General features: G+C 45.6%; 1 protein-coding gene across 5 annotated transcripts in view; it reads left to right on the forward strand.

The window, feature by feature from the left end:
• Positions 1-20,485, forward strand: part of LOC134947663 (mitochondrial ornithine transporter 1-like) — a 199,123-nt gene that overhangs the window by 154,122 nt on the left and 24,516 nt on the right. For all 5 annotated transcript variants that reach the window (XM_063935634.1, XM_063935635.1, XM_063935633.1 and 2 more), the window contains 3 exons: positions 14,460-14,600; positions 15,362-15,528; positions 17,967-18,125. In XM_063935634.1, the coding sequence (XP_063791704.1) occupies positions 14,460-14,600; positions 15,362-15,528; positions 17,967-18,125 (467 nt within the window). The remainder of the gene's footprint in view (positions 1-14,459; positions 14,601-15,361; positions 15,529-17,966; positions 18,126-20,485) is intronic.

Consider the following 20,485-nt stretch of genomic DNA (forward strand, 5'->3'; position numbering starts at 1 on the left):
CCATTTCCTGCAGTGCTCGTTGGAAATATTCAGATGCAGTTTCACCTTCTTTTTGTCTTATGGAAAAGATTTTATTCCATTTGACAACAGTGGGGAAATATACTCCTAATTGTAGATTGATCTGTCGTACATTCTCCTGAGTGTATTCATCAGTGAGAGGTACTTCTACGTCTAATTTACAATCAGTAATGAATTTCGCAGGGTCAATATTGGAGGGTAAATATGCCCGTAGCACTGTCCGCCAATCTTTGTTTGTGGGTTCAGTGGCGTTACCTAATTCTTTAATAAACCTCTGACATGCGGCTAGATCCTTTCTGGGATCGGGAAATTCAGACATAATTGTCCTCAATTCTGTCCGGGACCAAGGACAATGCATAGCAATGTTCCTGATGGGAGTGATTCCCTGAGCGTCAGTCTTCCCATTGGGGACTGCGATCACCCTGACAGGATTTAGTTTAATTACATCATTTTGTGTTGACTCTACAATCTGAGGTGCTATTGTCTCTGCATAATGTACGGTACCGTACTTACCTGTGGACACAACCTCACCTGTCCCTCCGCTAGGGGCCTTTGCTACTGCTCTTACTGGTTGGGCCGTGCCCACTTGGGTGTCTTGTATGGTGGCTGCTAGAGAGAGTGCCGATATCGTGCTGGGCTCATCTTCTTGCTCGCAGTCCTGAGGTAAGTTTAAAATGGGGTACAACTTGCACGGGTTAGCATTAATACATTTATCAAGTTTACTCTTATCATATACCAGTATGCCATTGTCTGTAGCCACTTTCTCCCCTGTAATATACGGTGGTGGTGGTGCGGTTGCCATCAGTTTCCTGCTAGGTTTGGAACAAGCTGCGTGAGCTAGTTCCCTCTGCATATCGCCCTCTTGCTGCCATAAGTGTAAACAATCTGTATGTCTAATCCTTTGTTTTCTGGATTTTATTAGACATATCCTTCTCCTTAAATTCTGCAACACCTCTGGTTCAAAACTGCCTACCCTAGGGAATGGTTCCCTATCTTCCGCAGTCATACGTTCCCAGTCATTGCAAAAAACCTCTGTGTGTGATCCATATTTCTCACACATAATGTACCTCGCTGACCCTCTGGGCCGCGGAACATCAACCTGAACCCTGGTTGAACATCCCTTACTTGAGCAACTGGCCCCCATATTTTGCAGGTATTGCCTTCTCAGCTAATTCCTACAAAAAAACAAAATACTCAAAATAAGGCAACGGTGAAAGTTCAACGAGTGCTTTCACACACTCACCGCCCACGTTGGCCAATACTACCAAATACTGTCGTCAGCGAAGTTAGTATCCAACCTAGGGCCCCTATGTAACCTCTATTCACTGGAAGTATATGGGAGTGACTTACCCTTTCCAGTAAATATTGGTTGTTGGAGATTTCCTGAGTGACCAGTGAAACTCCCTTAAAATAAAAAAAATGTTACACAAATCACGTTTGCGTATGCTACACCCAGCGCTTACGATCCCGCGATTTTACACAAAGCTCGTAAAAAGGGTATCACGTTGCGCTAAGTATTGCACCCACGAACGCGCAGTCCAATTGCACAGCGTATATATATCCGCCGTACGACCAATGGAATCGATTGTTCAGGCTGCGAAACCTCAGCCGGAGCGTATCAAAACGGGCCTATATGGGTTCTTCGCTAACCACCTGGGCTGCGGTATCTAAACAAAAACCTCGCTGACCTTTGGTCTGCGGTACCCTCAACCTTCGCTGACCTTTAGTCTGCGGTATCTACTACCTTGCTCCTTTGTACTTTAATCAATGTTAACGTGAGCAAGCCACTCTCACGCCACCAAGTGTCCACTCACCTGGTGTGGTCTCCTACGGGATCCCGAATTCTCTGGGTCCACAAAACCTTTATTGTTTGCACACTCACGCTCGTTCACTCATATACACTTTGGTTTTTCTGTACAGAAAATTAACTTTCATTCAGATAAACAGCCTTAGTACCAGAGGTAATACAGTAAAAAAGGATTTTAAACTAAATATTGGAAACTGAGCAATTTGTGCTATTATCGCGTGGCTACCGTCTCGCGCCTAAACTAAACAATGCTATTGTGTAATTTGTACATAGCGATCGTACCCTTATGCACGTTGCGTAAACCCGCCACGTGCGTATGTCTTTACGTTGCGTACGCAGTCCTGTACTTTGTCCGAGACACATGTACAAAGACCGTACGTCCGCAGTAGTACAAATCCCACACTTCTATAAATGTAAGCGATATTACCTATAATCGCTCACTTAACACCAGACACCGTTAATTCTGTATAAACCTTTACAACTAGGTCAGGCTGCGTGTGCGTCTTACACTTACTTCCTTAAATATTATCTCTATATTTTAACTAAATAGCAACAAATTTCTCAGCACAGGTCAAAAATTAATCTAATAATCAATACTTATGGCAACAAATGCGAGCAGGTATACAAAGTACAAAATACAGGTGTATGCGTGTGTTGTGTGCGCATTTGGCGCCAAACAGAAATTTCACGGATATTTAAAAATAGCTTTGTATATTTACCTTACGGATCCCACCAGTATCCCTACAAACCATGCAGAGCACACGCCATCTAATCAGCACTAGTGTATCCACCAACCAGGAGAAGGCTTACGTGGGATACCTTTCCGCCCTTTGCTGATAGATAAAGTCTGCGTAAAGCTGCTAGGCTGCGGGTATGAGGAAAAACCGGACGATGCCCCCAATTGATAATGTCGATATTATCTTAAACCATTAAAACTATACCTTTAAACTAGAGATGAGCGGGTTCGGTTCCTCTGAATCCGAACCCGCCCGAACTTCATGTTTTTTTTCATGGGTCCGAGCGACTCGGATCTTCCCGCCTTGCTCGGTTAACCCGAGCGCGCCCGAACGTCATCATCCCGCTGTTGGATTCTCGCGAGGCTCGGATTCTATCGCGAGACTCGGATTCTATATAAGGAGCCGCGCGTCGCCGCCATTTTCACACGTGCATTGAGAGTCATAGGGAGAGGACGTGGCTGGCGTCCTCTCCGTTTAGAGAAGAGAGAGACACAGTAGAGACGAGAGAGACACAGTAGTAGTAATTTTGGGGAGCATTATTAGGAGGAGTACTACTATACTACTATACTACTTGCTGAAGTGATATAGATTAGATAGTGTGACTGTAAGTGTATTGTATTATCTGACTTGTGGGGGAGACACTGACAGTGGGGAGCAGTTAGAGTCTGAGAGCAGGACTCAGGAGTACATATAACGTACAGTGCACACTTTTGCTGCCAGAGTCAGTGCCACACTGCCATTGTTGTGACCACACTGACCACCAGTATAATAATATATTTTGTGATTGTCTGCTTAGGACTCGGAGTACTAGTTGCAAGTTGCAACGTGAGTGACCTGACCACCAGTTTAATAATCAATCACCACCAGTTTAATATATATATATATATATATATATATATATATATATATATATATATATATAATTGTATATAATATATATATATATATATATATATATAATATTGTATACCACCTACCCGTGTTTTTTTTTTTTCATTCTTCTTTATACATACTACTATAGTAGCTTACTGTAGCAGTCTGCGGTGCTGCTGACCTGACAGTGTCCAGCAGGTCCGTCATCAGTCATTACATAATAAATATATATAGTACCTGTCCGGCTGCAGTACTAGTGATATTATATTGATTTCATCTCATTATCAATAATTTATCATCCAGTCTAGACTCTATATTAGCAGCAGACACAGTACGTTAGTCCACGGCTGTAGCTACCTCTGTGTCGGCACTCGGCAGTCCATCCATAATTGTATACCACCTACCCGTGTTTTTTTTTTTCTTTCTTCTTTGTACATACTACTATAGTATAGTAGCTTACTGTAGCAGTCTGCGGTGCTGCTGAGCTGACAGGGTCCAGCAGGTCCGTCATCAGTCATCATTACCTAATAAATATATTATCTACCTGTCTGGCTGCAGTACTAGTGATATTATATATACATACATATTTATATTGATTTCATATCATTATCATCCAGTCTATATTAGCAGCAGACACAGTACGGTAGTCCACGGCTGTAGCTACCTCTGTGTCGGCACTCTGCAGTCCATCCATAATTGTATACCACCTACCCGTGGTTTTTTGTTTTTTCTTTCTTCTTTGTACATACTACTATAGTATAGTAGCTTACTGTAGCAGTCTGCGGTGCTGCTGAGCTGACAGTGTCCAGCAGGTCCGTCATCAGTCATCATTACCTAATAAATATATTATCTACCTGTCCGGCTGCAGTACTAGTGATATTATATATACATACATATATATATTGATTTCATATCATTATCATCCAGTCTATATTAGCAGCAGACACAGTACGGTAGTCCACGGCTGTAGCTACCTCTGTGTCGGCACTCGGCAGTCCATCCATAATTGTATACCACCTACCCGTGGTTTTTTGTTTTTTCTTTCTTCTTTGTACATACTACTATAGTATAGTAGCTTACTGTAGCAGTCTGCGGTGCTGCTGAGCTGACAGTGTCCAGCAGGTCCGTCATCAGTCATCATTACCTAATAAATATATTATCTACCTGTCCGGCTGCAGTACTAGTGATATTATATATACATACATATATATATTGATTTCATATCATTATCATCCAGTCTATATTAGCAGCAGACACAGTACGGTAGTCCACGGCTGTAGCTACCTCTGTGTCGGCACTCGGCAGTCCATCCATAATTGTATACCACCTACCCGTGGTTTTTTTTTTCTTTCTTCTTTGTACATACTACTATAGTATAGTAGCTTACTGTAGCAGTCTGCGGTGCTGCTGAGCTGACAGTGTCCAGCAGGTCCGTCATCAGTCATCATTACCTAATAAATATATTATCTACCTGTCCGGCTGCAGTACTAGTGATATTATATATACATACATATATATATTGATTTCATATCATTATCATCCAGTCTATATTAGCAGCAGACACAGTACGGTAGTCCACGGCTGTAGCTACCTCTGTGTCGGCACTCGGCAGTCCATCCATAATTGTATACCACCTACCCGTGGTTTTTTTTTTCTTTCTTCTTTGTACATACTACTATAGTATAGTAGCTTACTGTAGCAGTCTGCGGTGCTGCTGAGCTGACAGTGTCCAGCAGGTCCGTCATCAGTCATCATTACCTAATAAATATATTATCTACCTGTCCGGCTGCAGTACTAGTGATATTATATATACATACATATATATATTGATTTCATATCATTATTATCCAGTCTATATTAGCAGCAGACACAGTACGGTAGTCCACGGCTGTAGCTACCTCTGTGTCGGCACTCGGCAGTCCATCCATAATTGTATACCACCTACCCGTGGTTTTTTGTTTTTTCTTTCTTCTTTGTACATACTACTATAGTATAGTAGCTTACTGTAGCAGTCTGCGGTGCTGCTGAGCTGACAGTGTCCAGCAGGTCCGTCATCAGTCATCATTACCTAATAAATATATTATCTACCTGTCCGGCTGCAGTACTAGTGATATTATATATACATACATATATATATTGATTTCATATCATTATCATCCAGTCTATATTAGCAGCAGACACAGTACGGTAGTCCACGGCTGTAGCTACCTCTGTGTCGGCACTCGGCAGTCCATCCATAATTGTATACCACCTACCCGTGGTTTTTTGTTTTTTCTTTCTTCTTTGTACATACTACTATAGTATAGTAGCTTACTGTAGCAGTCTGCGGTGCTGCTGAGCTGACAGTGTCCAGCAGGTCCGTCATCAGTCATCATTACCTAATAAATATATTATCTACCTGTCCGGCTGCAGTACTAGTGATATTATATATACATACATATATATATATTGATTTCATATCATTATCATCCAGTCTATATTAGCAGCAGACACAGTACGGTAGTCCACGGCTGTAGCTACCTCTGTGTCGGCACTCGGCAGTCCATCCATAATTGTATACCACCTACCCGTGGTTTTTTGTTTTTTCTTTCTTCTTTGTACATACTACTATAGTATAGTAGCTTACTGTAGCAGTCTGCGGTGCTGCTGAGCTGACAGTGTCCAGCAGGTCCGTCATCAGTCATCATTACCTAATAAATATATTATCTACCTGTCCGGCTGCAGTACTAGTGATATTATATATACATACATATATATATATTGATTTCATATCATTATCATCCAGTCTATATTAGCAGCAGACACAGTACGGTAGTCCACGGCTGTAGCTACCTCTGTGTCGGCACTCGGCAGTCCATCCATAAGTATACTAGTATCCATCCATCTCCATTGTTTACCTGAGGTGCCTTTTAGTTGTGCCTATTAAAATATGGAGAACAAAAATGTTGAGGTTCCAAAATTAGGGAAAGATCAAGATCCACTTCCACCTCGTGCTGAAGCTGCTGCCACTAGTCATGGCCGAGACGATGAAATGCCAGCAACGTCGTCTGCCAAGGCCGATGCCCAATGTCATAGTACAGAGCATGTCAAATCCAAAACACCAAATATCAGTAAAAAAAGGACTCCAAAACCTAAAATAAAATTGTCGGAGGAGAAGCGTAAACTTGCCAATATGCCATTTACCACACGGAGTGGCAAGGAACGGCTGAGGCCCTGGCCTATGTTCATGGCTAGTGGTTCAGCTTCACATGAGGATGGAAGCACTCAGCCTCTCGCTAGAAAAATGAAAAGACTCAAGCTGGCAAAAGCAGTAGCACCGCAAAGAACTGTGCGTTCTTCGAAATCCCAAATCCACAAGGAGAGTCCGACTCCAATTGTGTCGGTTGCGATGCCTGACCTTCCCAACACTGGACGTGAAGAGCATGCGCCTTCCACCATTTGCACGCCCCCTGCAAGTGCTGGAAGGAGCACCCGCAGTCCAGTTCCTGATAGTCAGATTGAAGATGTCAGTGTTGAAGTACACCAGGATGAGGAGGATATGGGTGTTGCTGGCGCTGGGGAGGAAATTGACCAGGAGGATTCTGATGGTGAGGTGGTTTGTTTAAGTCAGGCACCCGGGGAGACACCTGTTGTCCGTGGGAGGAATATGGCCACTGACATGCCTGGTGAAAATACCAAAAAAATCAGCTCTTCGGTGTGGAAGTATTTCAACAGAAATGCGGACAACAGGTGTCAAGCCGTGTGTTGCCTTTGTCAAGCTGTAATAAGTAGGGGTAAGGACGTTAACCACCTCGGAACATCCTCCCTTATACGTCACCTGCAGCGCATTCATAATAAGTCAGTGACAAGTTCAAAAACTTTGGGTGACAGCGGAAGCAGTCCACTGACCAGTAAATACCTTCCTCTTGTAACCAAGCTCACGCAAACCACCCCACCAACTCCCTCAGTGTCAATTTCCTCCTTCCCCAGGAATGCCAATAGTCCTGCAGGCCATGTCACTGGCAATTCTGACGATTCCTCTCCTGCCTGGGATTCCTCCGATGCATCCTTGCGTGTAACGCCTACTGCTGCTGGCGCTGCTGTTGTTGCTGCTGGGAGTCGATGGTCATCCCAGAGGGGAAGTCGTAAGACCACTTTTACTACTTCCACCAAGCAATTGACTGTCCAACAGTCCTTTGCGAGGAAGATGAAATATCACAGCAGTCATCCTACTGCAAAGCGGATAACTGAGGCCTTGGCATCCTGGGTGGTGAGAAACGTGGTTCCGGTATCCATCATTACTGCAGAGCCAACTAGAGACTTGTTGGAGGTACTGTGTCCCCGGTACCAAATACCATCTAGGTTCCATTTCTCTAGGCAGGCAATACCGAAAATGTACACAGACCTCAGAAAAAGAGTCACCAGAGTCCTAAAAAATGCAGCTGTACCCAATGTCCACTTAACCACGGACAAGTGGAGCAGGGCAGGGTCAGGACTATATGACTGTGACAGCCCACTGGGTAGATGTATGGACTCCCGCCGCAAGAACAGCAGCGGCGGCACCAGTAGCAGCATCTCGCAAACGCCAACTCTTTCCTAGGCAGGCTACGCTTTGTATCACCGGTTTCCAGAATACGCACACAGCTGAAAACCTCTTACGGCAACTGAGGAAGATCATCGCGGAATGGCTTACCCCAATTGGACTCTCCTGTGGATTTGTGGCATCGGACAACGCCAGCAATATTGTGTGTGCATTAAATATGGGCAAATTCCAGCACGTCACATGTTTTGCACATACCTTGAATTTGGTGGTGCAGAATTATTTAAAAAACGACAGGGGCGTGCAAGAGATGCTGTCGGTGGCCAGAAGAATTGCGGGACACTTTCGGCGTACAGGCACCACGTACAGAAGACTGGAGCACCACCAAAAACTACTGAACCTGCCCTGCCATCATCTGAAGCAAGAAGTGGTAACGAGGTGGAATTCAACCCTCTATATGCTTCAGAGGTTGGAGGAGCAGCAAAAGGCCATTCAAGCCTATACAATTGAGCACGATATAGGAGGAGGAATGCACCTGTCTCAAGCGCAGTGGAGAATGATTTCAACGTTGTGCAAGGTTCTGATGCCCTTTGAACTTGCCACACGTGAAGTCAGTTCAGACACTGCCAGCCTGAGTCAGGTCATTCCCCTCATCAGGCTTTTGCAGAAGAAGCTGGAGACATTGAAGGAGGAGCTAACACGGAGCGATTCCGCTAGGCATGTGGGACTTGTGGATGGAGCCCTTAATTCGCTTAACAAGGATTCACGGGTGGTCAATCTGTTGAAATCAGAGCACTACATTTTGGCCACCGTGCTCGATCCTAGATTTAAAGCCTACCTTGGATCTCTCTTTCCGGCAGACACAAGTCTGCTGGGGTTGAAAGACCTGCTGGTGAGAAAATTGTCAAGTCAAGCGGAACGCGACCTGTCAACATCTCCTCCTTCACATTCTCCCGCAACTGGGGGTGCGAGGAAAAGGCTCAGAATTCCGAGCCCACCCGCTGGCGGTGATGCAGGGCAGTCTGGAGCGACTGCTGATGCTGACATCTGGTCCGGACTGAAGGACCTGACAACGATTACGGACATGTCGTCTACTGTCACTGCATATGATTCTCTCAACATTGAAAGAATGGTGGAGGATTATATGAGTGACCGCATCCAAGTAGGCACGTCACACAGTCCGTACTTATACTGGCAGGAAAAAGAGGCAATTTGGAGGCCCTTGCACAAACTGGCTTTATTCTACCTAAGTTGCCCTCCCACAAGTGTGTACTCCGAAAGAGTGTTTAGTGCCGCCGCTCACCTTGTCAGCAATCGGCGTACGAGGTTACATCCAGAAAATGTGGAGAAGATGATGTTCATTAAAATGAATTATAATCAATTCCTCCGTGGAGACATTGACCAGCAGCAATTGCCTCCACAAAGTACACAGGGAGCTGAGATGGTGGATTCCAGTGGGGACGAATTGATAATCTGTGAGGAGGGGGATGTACACGGTGATATATCGGAGGATGATGATGAGGTGGACATCTTGCCTCTGTAGAGCCAGTTTGTGCAAGGAGAGATTAATTGCTTCTTTTTTGGTGGGGGTCCAAACCAACCCGTCATTTCAGTCACAGTCGTGTGGCAGACCCTGTCACTGAAATGATGGGTTGGTTAAAGTGTGCATGTCCTGTTTATACAACATAAGGGTGGGTGGGAGGGCCCAAGGACAATTCCATCTTGCACCTCTTTTTTCTTTAATTTTTCTTTGCGTCATGTGCTGTTTGTGGAATGTTTTTTGGAAGGGACATCCTGCGTGACACTGCAGTGCCACTCCTAGATGGGCCCGGTGTTTGTGTCGGCCACTAGGGTCGCTTATCTTACTCACACAGCTACCTCATTGCGCCTCTTTTTTTCTTTGCGTCATGTGCTGTTTGGGGAGGGTTTTTTGGAAGGGACATCCTGCGTGACACTGCATTGCCACTCCTAGATGGGCCCGGTGTTTGTGTCGGCCACTAGGGTCGCTTATCTTACTCACACAGATACCTCATTGCGCCTCTTTTTTTCTTTGCGTCATGTGCTGTTTGGGGAGGGTTTTTTGGAAGGGACATCCTGCGTGACACTGCAGTGCCACTCCTAGATGGGCCCGGTGTTTGTGTCGGCCACTAGGGTCGCTTATCTTACTCACACAGCTACCTCATTGCGCCTCTTTTTTTCTTTGCGTCATGTGCTGTTTGGGGAGGGTTTTTTGGAAGGGACATCCTGCGTGACACTGCAGTGCCACTCCTAGATGGGCCCGGTGTTTGTGTCGGCCACTAGGGTCGCTTAGCTTAGTCATCCAGCGACCTAGGTGCAAATTTTAGGACTAAAAATAATATTGTGAGGTGTGAGGTATTCAGAATAGACTGAAAATGAGTGTAAATTATGGTTTTTGAGGTTAATAATACTTTGGGATCAAAATGACCCCCAAATTCTATGATTTAAGCTGTTTTTTAGTGTTTTTTAAAAAAAACACCCGAATCCAAAACACACCCGAATCCGACAAAAAAAATTCGGTGAGGTTTTGCCAAAACGCGGTCGAACCCAAAACACGGCCGCGGAACCGAACCCAAAACCAAAACACAAAACCCGAAAAATTTCAAGTGCACATCTCTACTTTAAACACACTTTTACCATGAGCCGCTGCGGCCGCTAGACTTAATACGCACGCTACGTACTATGTACGCTATTTGCGTACAGAGTCCCGTAAGGAGTACGGACTTAATGTACACATGCCGCGCTGGGGGTACAAAGTACACACAGAGCGCGCACACTCAATTGATAAACTTTAAACCTTATTAGTAATACAATGCAATGATATGATTACACTTTAAACTTTTATGCAGCAAAGCACTGCAATGATGTTATACCTTAAACCTTAAGCAGTGCTGACGGTATAAAGTACCCGCAGTGCGTACACCTTATCAATACACTCTTAAACCTTATATAGTTAAATACGCTTTAAACCTTAGCAGGGAAGTGAGGACACAACACCGATATGTAGTTACCGCTGGGTTCTAGGCCACAGTGGATTATTTCGAAAAGGGGATAACAATACAAATTATACTCTACAAGGCTAACAAGATAAATCTACAACAGAATAATGGCTACAGTCAATGTACATACGTGAGAATGTTCGCTTGCGCAACCTGGACCAGTCCTCCGCTTATCAGGTAGATAGCGTTCAGAGTCTTCTGACCGGCCAGGCAACAACAGGCCTTTTATACACAACTTCCATACACAATACAATGGTTACTGTAATCGCATTATCCATTGGACACAGAGATGCATCTTTACATTACAGGAGAGGTCATAGGTTGATTTGCAAAGGTGGGCGATGTCTTTCTCAACTGCTCTTGGGGGTGGTATCCTCTGGATTCCTGCCGCATACATAATATACAGTAAATACAGTTTATATCTATATTCTACTTCTGCACATAACTATACGCAGGAACATGCGATCTTTCTCTAACCAACACCGGAATGTTACCCTTGAAATACCCTACAGCTGGATACTAGACATCACCTTCTAACCTTAGTCTGACCCTTCCTATCATGCAAAGACGAATCCCTTAGTCCTGGAACCATTTAAACTGTTGATACTTGCTGATGTGGTGCAAGGGAGCTATATCTAAAATGTGCACTATTTGGGTTAAATATGTAATGTTCTAATAACCCTCTATGCACTCACAAACTCCGCCGTAAATACCCATACCACGTGCAGGAACGCGGGAGCGATCGTACGCAAATTGCGGATATGTGCACGCACGGCGGAACATGTGCACGCGCAGCGGGCATGTGTGTGGGGTTAGTACATGGTGTAAGCATTACAATATTTTTCGACTTTGACACGTATTTATGTCAACAGAACTACTCGGAAGTCAGATGCTCTTTTCGTTTTGAATGATGCCACCAAGATTGGGTGTCCAGCTTCAGAACAAACTGTTGCTCGGTGGATCAAACTCACTATCCAATAGGCTTATTCGTTTGCAGTTCTGCCTTTGCTGCACTCCGTCATGGCCAGGTCGGTGAGTTCTTCTTGGGCAGCTGCTCGAGGAGTCTCGGCCTTACAGTTATGTAGGGCTGCTACCTGGTCCGGTACCAACACGTTTGTGAAATTTTTTGGCTTTCATACCTTGGCGTCTGATGACACTCGGTTTGGTCGTTTGGTATTGCAGGGATCTCGGCACACTCCCACCCGTGATGGTAGCTCTGGAACGTCTCCACTCTTAATTCACCATCCCATCCCAGTATCCCCTATGGATGCTAGAGAAAATAGGATTTTGGTACTTACCGGTAAATCCTTTTTTCAAAGTCCATAGGGGATACTGGGCACCCACCTCTGTACTTCGTCTCTTCTGCATATTGTTTGGGTTGTTTACATGTCAGCATATGCATGTTGCTTTCGATGTCTTCTGTTCGACTTGTTCTGTTGTGTTGCTGGTTTTCTACTGTTATTCTGTTCTGTTTTTCTCCTCCTTGAAGTATGTTCCGCCTCCTTCGGGCACAGTTTTCTAGACTGGTCTGATGGGAGGGGGCCTAGAGAGGAGGAGCCAGCACACACTATGTTGAAGAAATTGAAAGTGCACCGTCTCCAATGGACCCATCTATACCCCACTGTAATTCACCATCCCCTACCGATTTTACTGTTAAGTACCAAAATCCCATTTTCTGGCACAGGGCACCAAAAAGTCTGGTTACGACTCTGTGCCTAACCCTATGCAATGTTTCCTATAGGGTACTGTTAATGAGGGTTCTCCTGAGCACTATCCACCAGACTGGTATCTGCTACATGTTAGCCACCAAACTGGAGTCTGCTGTTCATTAGCCACCAGAATGACAGTCTTCTGATCACTAGCCAGCAAGTTGGAGACCTGCTTTATACACTGGTCACCAAACTGGAAACCTGCATTATTGACTGGTCTACTACCAGACTGGAGGCCTACTTTATAGACTGGCTGATGACCAAACTGGAGGCTTGCATTATAGACTGTTCTACTATCAGACTGTGGCCCTCATTCCGAGTTGTTCGCTCGCTAGCTGCTTTTAGCAGCATTGCACACGCTAAGCCGCCGCCCTCTGGGAGTGTATCTTAGCATAGCAGAATTGCGAACGAAAGATTAGCAGAATTGCGAATAGAAAATTCTTAGCAGTTTCTGAGTAGCTTCGAGACTTACTCCTACATTGCGATCAGTTCAGTCAGTTTCGTTCCTGGTTTGGCGTCACAAACACACCCAGCGTTCAGCCAGACACTCCCCCGTTTCTCCAGCCACTCCCGCGTTTTTCCCTGAAACGCCTGCGTTTTTCCGCACACTCCCAGAAAACGGTCAGTTTCCGCCCAGAAACACCCACTTCCTGTCAATCACACTCCGATCAGCAGAGCAATGAAAAAGCTTTGTTATGCCGTGAGTAAAATACCTAACTTTTGTGTAAAATAACTAAGCGCATGCGCTCTGCGAACCTTGCGCATGCGCAGTAAGCAACTAATCGCAGTATAGCGAAAATCGGCAACGAGCAAACAACTCTGAATGACCCCCTGTATGCCTTCTTTATAGGCTGGCAACCATACTGGAGGCAAGTTATATAGCCTGGCCAGCAACCAGACAGGAGGTCTTCTGTGTGCACTGGCCGCGACTTTCAAAACTGGGACATTCCAGACAGGCCGAAGACAAAAAATAAAATGCTTCGACCCTAGGCAAGAACACAATAAATAAACTAATGACATAAATAAAATAAAACATTAATACTGGTAATAGGAGAGAGGTATTTAATACTATCATACCTTAATGAATTATGTAGAACAAACTAATCTTGAGTTCTACTTTGACTAGATTTGTCCTTGCAGCAGGTTTCATATCTTTAAAACCTATATTCTTAATATTTTTTATTAATCACATCACAGGCAATGTATTTACATGTCATTCAATAGAATCTATAGGATTCAGGCGCTCAACTCGCTTAAGCGTATAGTGCTTTCTACATTCTGTGTAATTGCTGCAGCTTTAGAGGTGGCCTGTCGGCATGTAGTAATGTGACCGGCGGTCAGGAGACAGCCGGTCACAATACCGGCACCTACATCCCGGACTCTCCCTATTCTGACGGTCGGCATGCCGACCAACAGGGACTATTCCCACTTGTAGGTGTCTACGACACCCATAGAGTGGGAAAAGAACCAGTGGCGAGCGCGGCGAACCCGCAAGGGGCTTTGTGGCACTCAGACCCCCCGCCAGGCATCTAAATGCCAGGATCCCGCTGTCAGTATTGTGCTGGTCGCACATACCCAACCTGCACTGTCTTGTATCTGCACTCATGTCAGTTTATGAGTAACTGGGGCATTGAAAGCAGCTTTGACTTTTTATTTGAAATGTAGTATATTTTATCATATTCATTTCTGGGTTCCCTTTCTCTCTGAATATTAACAAAAATAAATGAACGCATTTTCACCATACCACCTCAGTAATTCTCCCCTTATACTTTCCATTAGAGATTACCACAAGGCCACTGCCGGATCTTTGGCTTCCGTCTTTTCTTCCTTAGTCCTTTGTCCAACTGAACTGGTAAAGTGTCGCATGCAGACACAGCATGAAATGCGGGTGTCTGGTCACAAGGATATGCCCTGTAAAAGGTCAGTGGGTATTAATGATGAGTCAAATTATTAAGGAAAAGCAAAATATTTTAATGCTTTAGAACATCAGGTGCACAGAGAAGCAACAATGGGGGTAATTCAGACTGGATTGCTGCAGCGACTGCAGTCTGAATTCCTTTGGGTAGTGCGCTCGTGCAGCGGGCGCACTTTGCGTGTGCCCCCCGGGAGCCCAGTGAGATGCTGAAAGCATCTCAGGGCTGTGTTCTCCTCTGTCTGATTCACAGGCAGTTGTGGTACGGGAGGGGGCATGCCAACGCCCTTGGCGGGGTGCGATCTGGATAGCGCATACGTTGCGGGGGCGGGCCGTGGTGGCATCACACGCAGACATTGTGGCACAGGACGCAGCGGTTAGCCCCCTGCCAGCGCAGCTCCTGAGCTACTCAGCGGGTGCAAAAGCATTGCTGATGTGCGATGCTTTTACACCCTTGCGGGAAGGGGGGGGGGGGGTTGGGCCTGATGTGGTGCGTCCCCTCGCATGTCAGAGAAACTGATCGTAGATGTGCTAAATTTAGCACATCTACGATCTGATCTGAATTAGGCCCAGTGTGTTATAGTTCTCGGACACTGGAGTATTGAGCTGGTAGCATGCAACCGCCACCACTACCTGTGTAACTGATGCTGATTTTATGTGGTTTCAAAGCATGAAAGACCGTGATGGCAAAGTGTTTTGTACAGTGTATTTTTGTTTAGCGTAAAATTTGTGTCACTTATCACTGTTCATGTTACTTCCTACCGTTCAGCACGCCATGGTCCATTGTTTGTGATATCATAAAATCGGAAGGTGTGTTTGGTCTGTTCCGTGGCCTCAGCAGCACGTGGCTGAGGGAGATTCCAGGATACTTTTTCTTTTTTGGTGGTTATGAGCTCAGCAGCAGTATTCTTAATCAAAGTTCCACACATCAACCAGGTGAGGCTGAAGGTCCCTGTGCGCTATGTTTCTTTGGGCCAAATATAATAAGCCTTAACAAGAGATAAAGTAGAGACGAATAAAGGGGGTAATTCTAAGTTGATCGCAGCAGGATTTTTGATAACAATTGGGCAAAACCATGTGCACTGCAGGGGAGGCAGATATAACATGTGCAGAGAGAGATAGATTTGGGTGGGGTGTGTTCAATCTGCAATCTAATTTGCAGTGTAAAAATAAAGCAGCCAGTATTTACCCTGCACAGAAATAAAATAACCCACCCAAATCTAACTCTTTCTGCACATGTTATATCTGCCTCCCCTGCAGTGCACATGGTTTTGCCCAATTGCTATAAAAAATCCTGCTGCGATCAACTTGGAATTACCCCCAAAGAGTGATAAAGTACCAGCCAATCAGCTTCCGAACTACCATGTCATAGGCTGTGTTTGAAAAATGACAGTTAGGAGCTGGTTGGCTGGTCATTTATCACTGTTTGGGGTAAATTTAAGAACTGTCGATATGTGGGGGAACGTCAGCGCACATTATGCGCGCTATACCGCCCCCCACATATTTGACAGTCAGGGTGTGTGCCCAGTGACAGGAACGATATGCTCGGGCAATGTATGATGCTGACCATTCCGACACCTGCAGCTGGCCAGGAAGGGAGACACAGCGCGTCAGCTGTGATGCGCTGTGTGCTCAGGGGGACATCGCCGGAGAGGAAGCTTTAATTCCCCCGCTTCAGCAGACAAGATGATCTTGCATCTCGTCGATGTGCCTTCCTGCTTGGCCTCGGTAATGAGTAGGGGAGAAGAACAAGCGCCTTATGGTGCAGTAATTTAGTCAATAATGTATTGCAGACACGAAAAATGGAAAATTCCGTACCGGATAACAACTTGTATCAAGGCCTATCAATTTCTTGTCCAATAGCTGCTCTCCACCTATATATCAGGAGACATAGATCATCGCCATATAGTGTAGCACCTTAGTACATCAACTGGGGTCCCTCCCCTATAAATCATGCGTACCACATAAAAGCTTTAACCATACGTATCGGATAAGTCTCTATCCAATTGACCCACGCCGGTCCCGTATAAAGCAATATCAGACTACCTTGTATCAAAAGACAGAAGTAATTTGAATACATAAAAATAAAACATAAAAAAGTCTTTCATACGACCTGAAGCTGAAAGACTATTCCGGGACTCACATGGGCCTGCCACCTTTAATCTTAAATCCTATCCCTGTTGGGAGCATGCATGATATGTGTTTACATATGTAAATCAATGTGATCTCCGAGGTGACGGGATTAGCAGCCACTTCCGGTAGTGAAGAGGCCCGGTTACTACGGCAACCTATGGACACAATCTGGTTACTATGTTTGTGTTCAATATGGGGAAGTGACGTAGCAGGGACGCGTCACTTCCCCTAATGTAAGGGCAGACTCCGGTGGGTCTGCAAAGCGCGACCGGAAGTGACGCGCCCGAGACGGACCACGTCGCTTCCGGAAATCGAATACACACAAGCGGTGACTTAGTTCACTGCTTGTGTGCTGTGTATTAGGGATGTGTATCCCACTCATTTAACCACTGATCCACCAATGGTTTTTTATGTATATTTAATATATTGAGGATTATGTCCACCGAGCGCAACTTCCGGTTCCGGAAATGACGCGAACCGGAAGTGATTATACCATCAGATAGGAACTATTCTCCTGAGGAATCCTGAAGGGCGAAACGCGTTGAGACTGACCTGCCTACCTACCGACTACCTGTATCATTAAGCTAAGCTTTTTTATGTTTTATTTTTATGTATTAAAATTACTTCTGTCTTTTGATACAAGGTAGTCTGATATTGCTTTATACGGGACCGGCGTGGGTCAATTGGATAGAGACTTATCCGATACGTATGGTTAAAGCTTTTATGTGGTACGCATGATTTATAGGGGAGGGACCCCAGTTGATGTACTAAGGTGCTACACTATATGGCGATGATCTTGGTCTCCTGATATATAGGTGGAGAGTAGCTATTGGACAAGAAATTAATAGGCCCTGATACAAGTTGTTATCCGGTACGGAATTTATAATTTTTCGTGTCTGCAATACATTATTGACTAAATTACTGCACCATAAGGCACTTGTTCTTCTCCCCTACTCTCGTAGAAATTCCATGACTGAACATACCCAGGTCATTTTCTGAAGAACTGAGCTGCCGCCAGAAAGTTTGGAGTGTGCCCATAAGGCCTAGATGGTCCTGATAAGTTCACTGGGAACAGTGACGTTTTGAGACATTTTTTTATAAGACTGTTATTTACTGACCCATAGAGGGGAATTCCGAATGGTGGATAAGCGCACTGATCTATAACTTTATCTCTTGTTAAGGCTTTAATACATTTAGGCCTTAGAACCATATGATCTGTCTTGGCTTTGATTCTTTTGCAGGTGCATTGGTGGTCACAGTGAGTGGTGGTGTGGGCGGGGCCTGTTTTTGGCTCTCCGTGTATCCAGTGGACTCCGTAAAGTCAAGAATCCAGGTTCTGTCAGGAGCATCACATCCTGAGGGCTTCTTACTATCCCTGCTGCACATACTGAGGACAGAAGGTCAGAATACATATGCATGTGGGCAGTACCCTGAGAATTATACTAGCATTACATGAACTCTAAGGTGTGGATAGTGTCAACAAAAGCCTTCTAACCACACTGGCTCCACAGAAATGCATAAGGGAGTCAACTGCATTGCATTATAGAAAACTTCATACAAAACATTTTAGTATGTCTGAAAGCACAATAGCAGTTATCCCATATAATAAAAGGCTAACTGCTCCTCACCTCTGTTATGTGCTCCTGTGGCCACTGGAGGCCGCCACACAGACCAAATAAAAATGAAAGTGATCATGCAGGGAGATGTTACAGCCTGCTGCTAATTACGTCTGACTGTTTCACACTTGCTGAGTATGGAGAGAGGGTGCTGGAGAGAGAGAGAGAGAGTGGGGGTAGGGTAGGTTTTTGGTGTGGCAGTTGCCATTTATAACAACCTTTCATATTCAAAATTAACTGGATTTTCTATCCTTTTGTTTGATTTGCACTTACGGTTACATTAATCTAACGCTGCTCCTCACCTTTGTGGTGCTGCCGGCAGCCACTGGAGGGATAAGGACACACACACACACACACACACACACACACACACACACACACACACACACACACACCTATCTACACTGCACCCCCAAACATATACTGTCCCTATATGCTCACTGCACCCTCAAACCTCCTCATATATACTGCCCCCTATATAAAGGGCATATCCCTCCTCCATATACTGCTTCCACCATATATCACATACTCTGCACCCCCTCCTCCATATACTATGCTGCAACCCCAAGTTACTTGCCATCCCGGGACTTGGCAACAAGTAGCAGCAGTAATCCGGAAACAGATGTAGGAACCACCATATGTCCCACAGCGCTCATAGTGGAGGCACCGGGGACACATATGGCCACATACTGGAAGGGGGAGAAGGTGAATCAGTACGGCAGGAAGGGGTGAGACCCTGTATTGGGTGAGCAGTGCGGCGCCCGGGAGGAGGAGGGGTCAGCACTGGGACTGCAGATGATACGGGTGAGGAGGCAAATAATCAGTTCAACTGCCTCATATATACTGCGTGCCAGTGGAGGGGAGGGGTCCTGTGCTTACCCCGTCCCACACAGGCCATGCCCAGACACTTCCGCCCAGCTGCTGGTGGCTACTGGTGTACCCCCAGACTGGGCAAGAGCTGTGCAGGGACTGGTGAGCTTGTACGTGCCAGTACTGGTGTATATAGTGCAACATTATTATAGCCTGCCCATTACAGATATACAGCATATATATACTACTCAAAAAACTAAAGGGAACACTTAAACAACACAATGTAACTCCATGTCAATCACACTTCTGTGAAATTAAACTGTCCACTTAGGAAGCAACACTGATTGACAATCAATTTCACATGCTGTTGTGCAAATGGAATAGACAACAGGTGGGAATTATAGGCAATTAGCAAGACACCCCCAACAATGGAGTTGTTCTGCAGGTGGTGACCACAGACCACTTCTCAGCTCCTATGCTTTCTGGCTGATGTTTTGGTCACTTTTGAAAGCTGGCGGTGCTTTCACAAGTGGCTCAGGTAGTGCAGCTCATCCAGGATGGCACATCAATGCGAGCTGTGGCAAGAAGGTTTGCTGTGTCTGTCAGCGTAGTGTCCAGAGCATGGAGGCGCTACCTGGAGACAGGCCAGTACATCAGGAGACGTGGAGGAGGCCGTAGGAGGGCAACAACCCAGCAGCAGGATCGCCTTTGTGCAAGGAGGAACAGGAGGAGCACTGCCAGAGCCCTGCAAAATGACCTCCAGCAAGCCACAAATGTGCATTTGTCTACTCAAACGATCAGAAACAGACTCCATGAGGGTGGTATGAGGGACCGACGTCCACAGGTGGGGGTTGTGCTTACAGCCCAACACCGTGCAGGACGTATGCCATTTGCCAGAGAACACCAAGATTGGCAAATTCGCCACTGGCGCCCTGTGCTCTTCACAGATGAAAGCAGGTTCTCACTGAGCACATGTGACAGACGTGACAGAGTCTGGAGATGCCAAGGAGAACGTTCTGCTGCCTGCAACATCCTCCAGCATGACCGGTTTGGCAGTGGGTCAGTAATGGTGTGGGGTGGCATTTCTTTGGGGGGCCGCACAGCCCTCCATGTGCTCGCCAGAGGTAGCCTGACTGCCATTAGGTACCGAGATGAGATCCTCAGACCCCTTGTGAGACTATATGCTGGTGCGGTTGGCCCTGGGTTCCTCCTAATGCAAGACAATGCTAGACCTCATGTGGCTGGAGTGTGTCAGCAGTTCCTGCAAGATGAAGGCATTGATGCTATGGACTGGCCCGCCCGTTCCCCAGACCTGAATCCAATTGAGCACATCT

This window comes from Pseudophryne corroboree, chromosome 8 (assembly GCF_028390025.1).
Source record: "Pseudophryne corroboree isolate aPseCor3 chromosome 8, aPseCor3.hap2, whole genome shotgun sequence".
Taxonomy (NCBI): Eukaryota; Metazoa; Chordata; class Amphibia; order Anura; family Myobatrachidae; genus Pseudophryne; species Pseudophryne corroboree.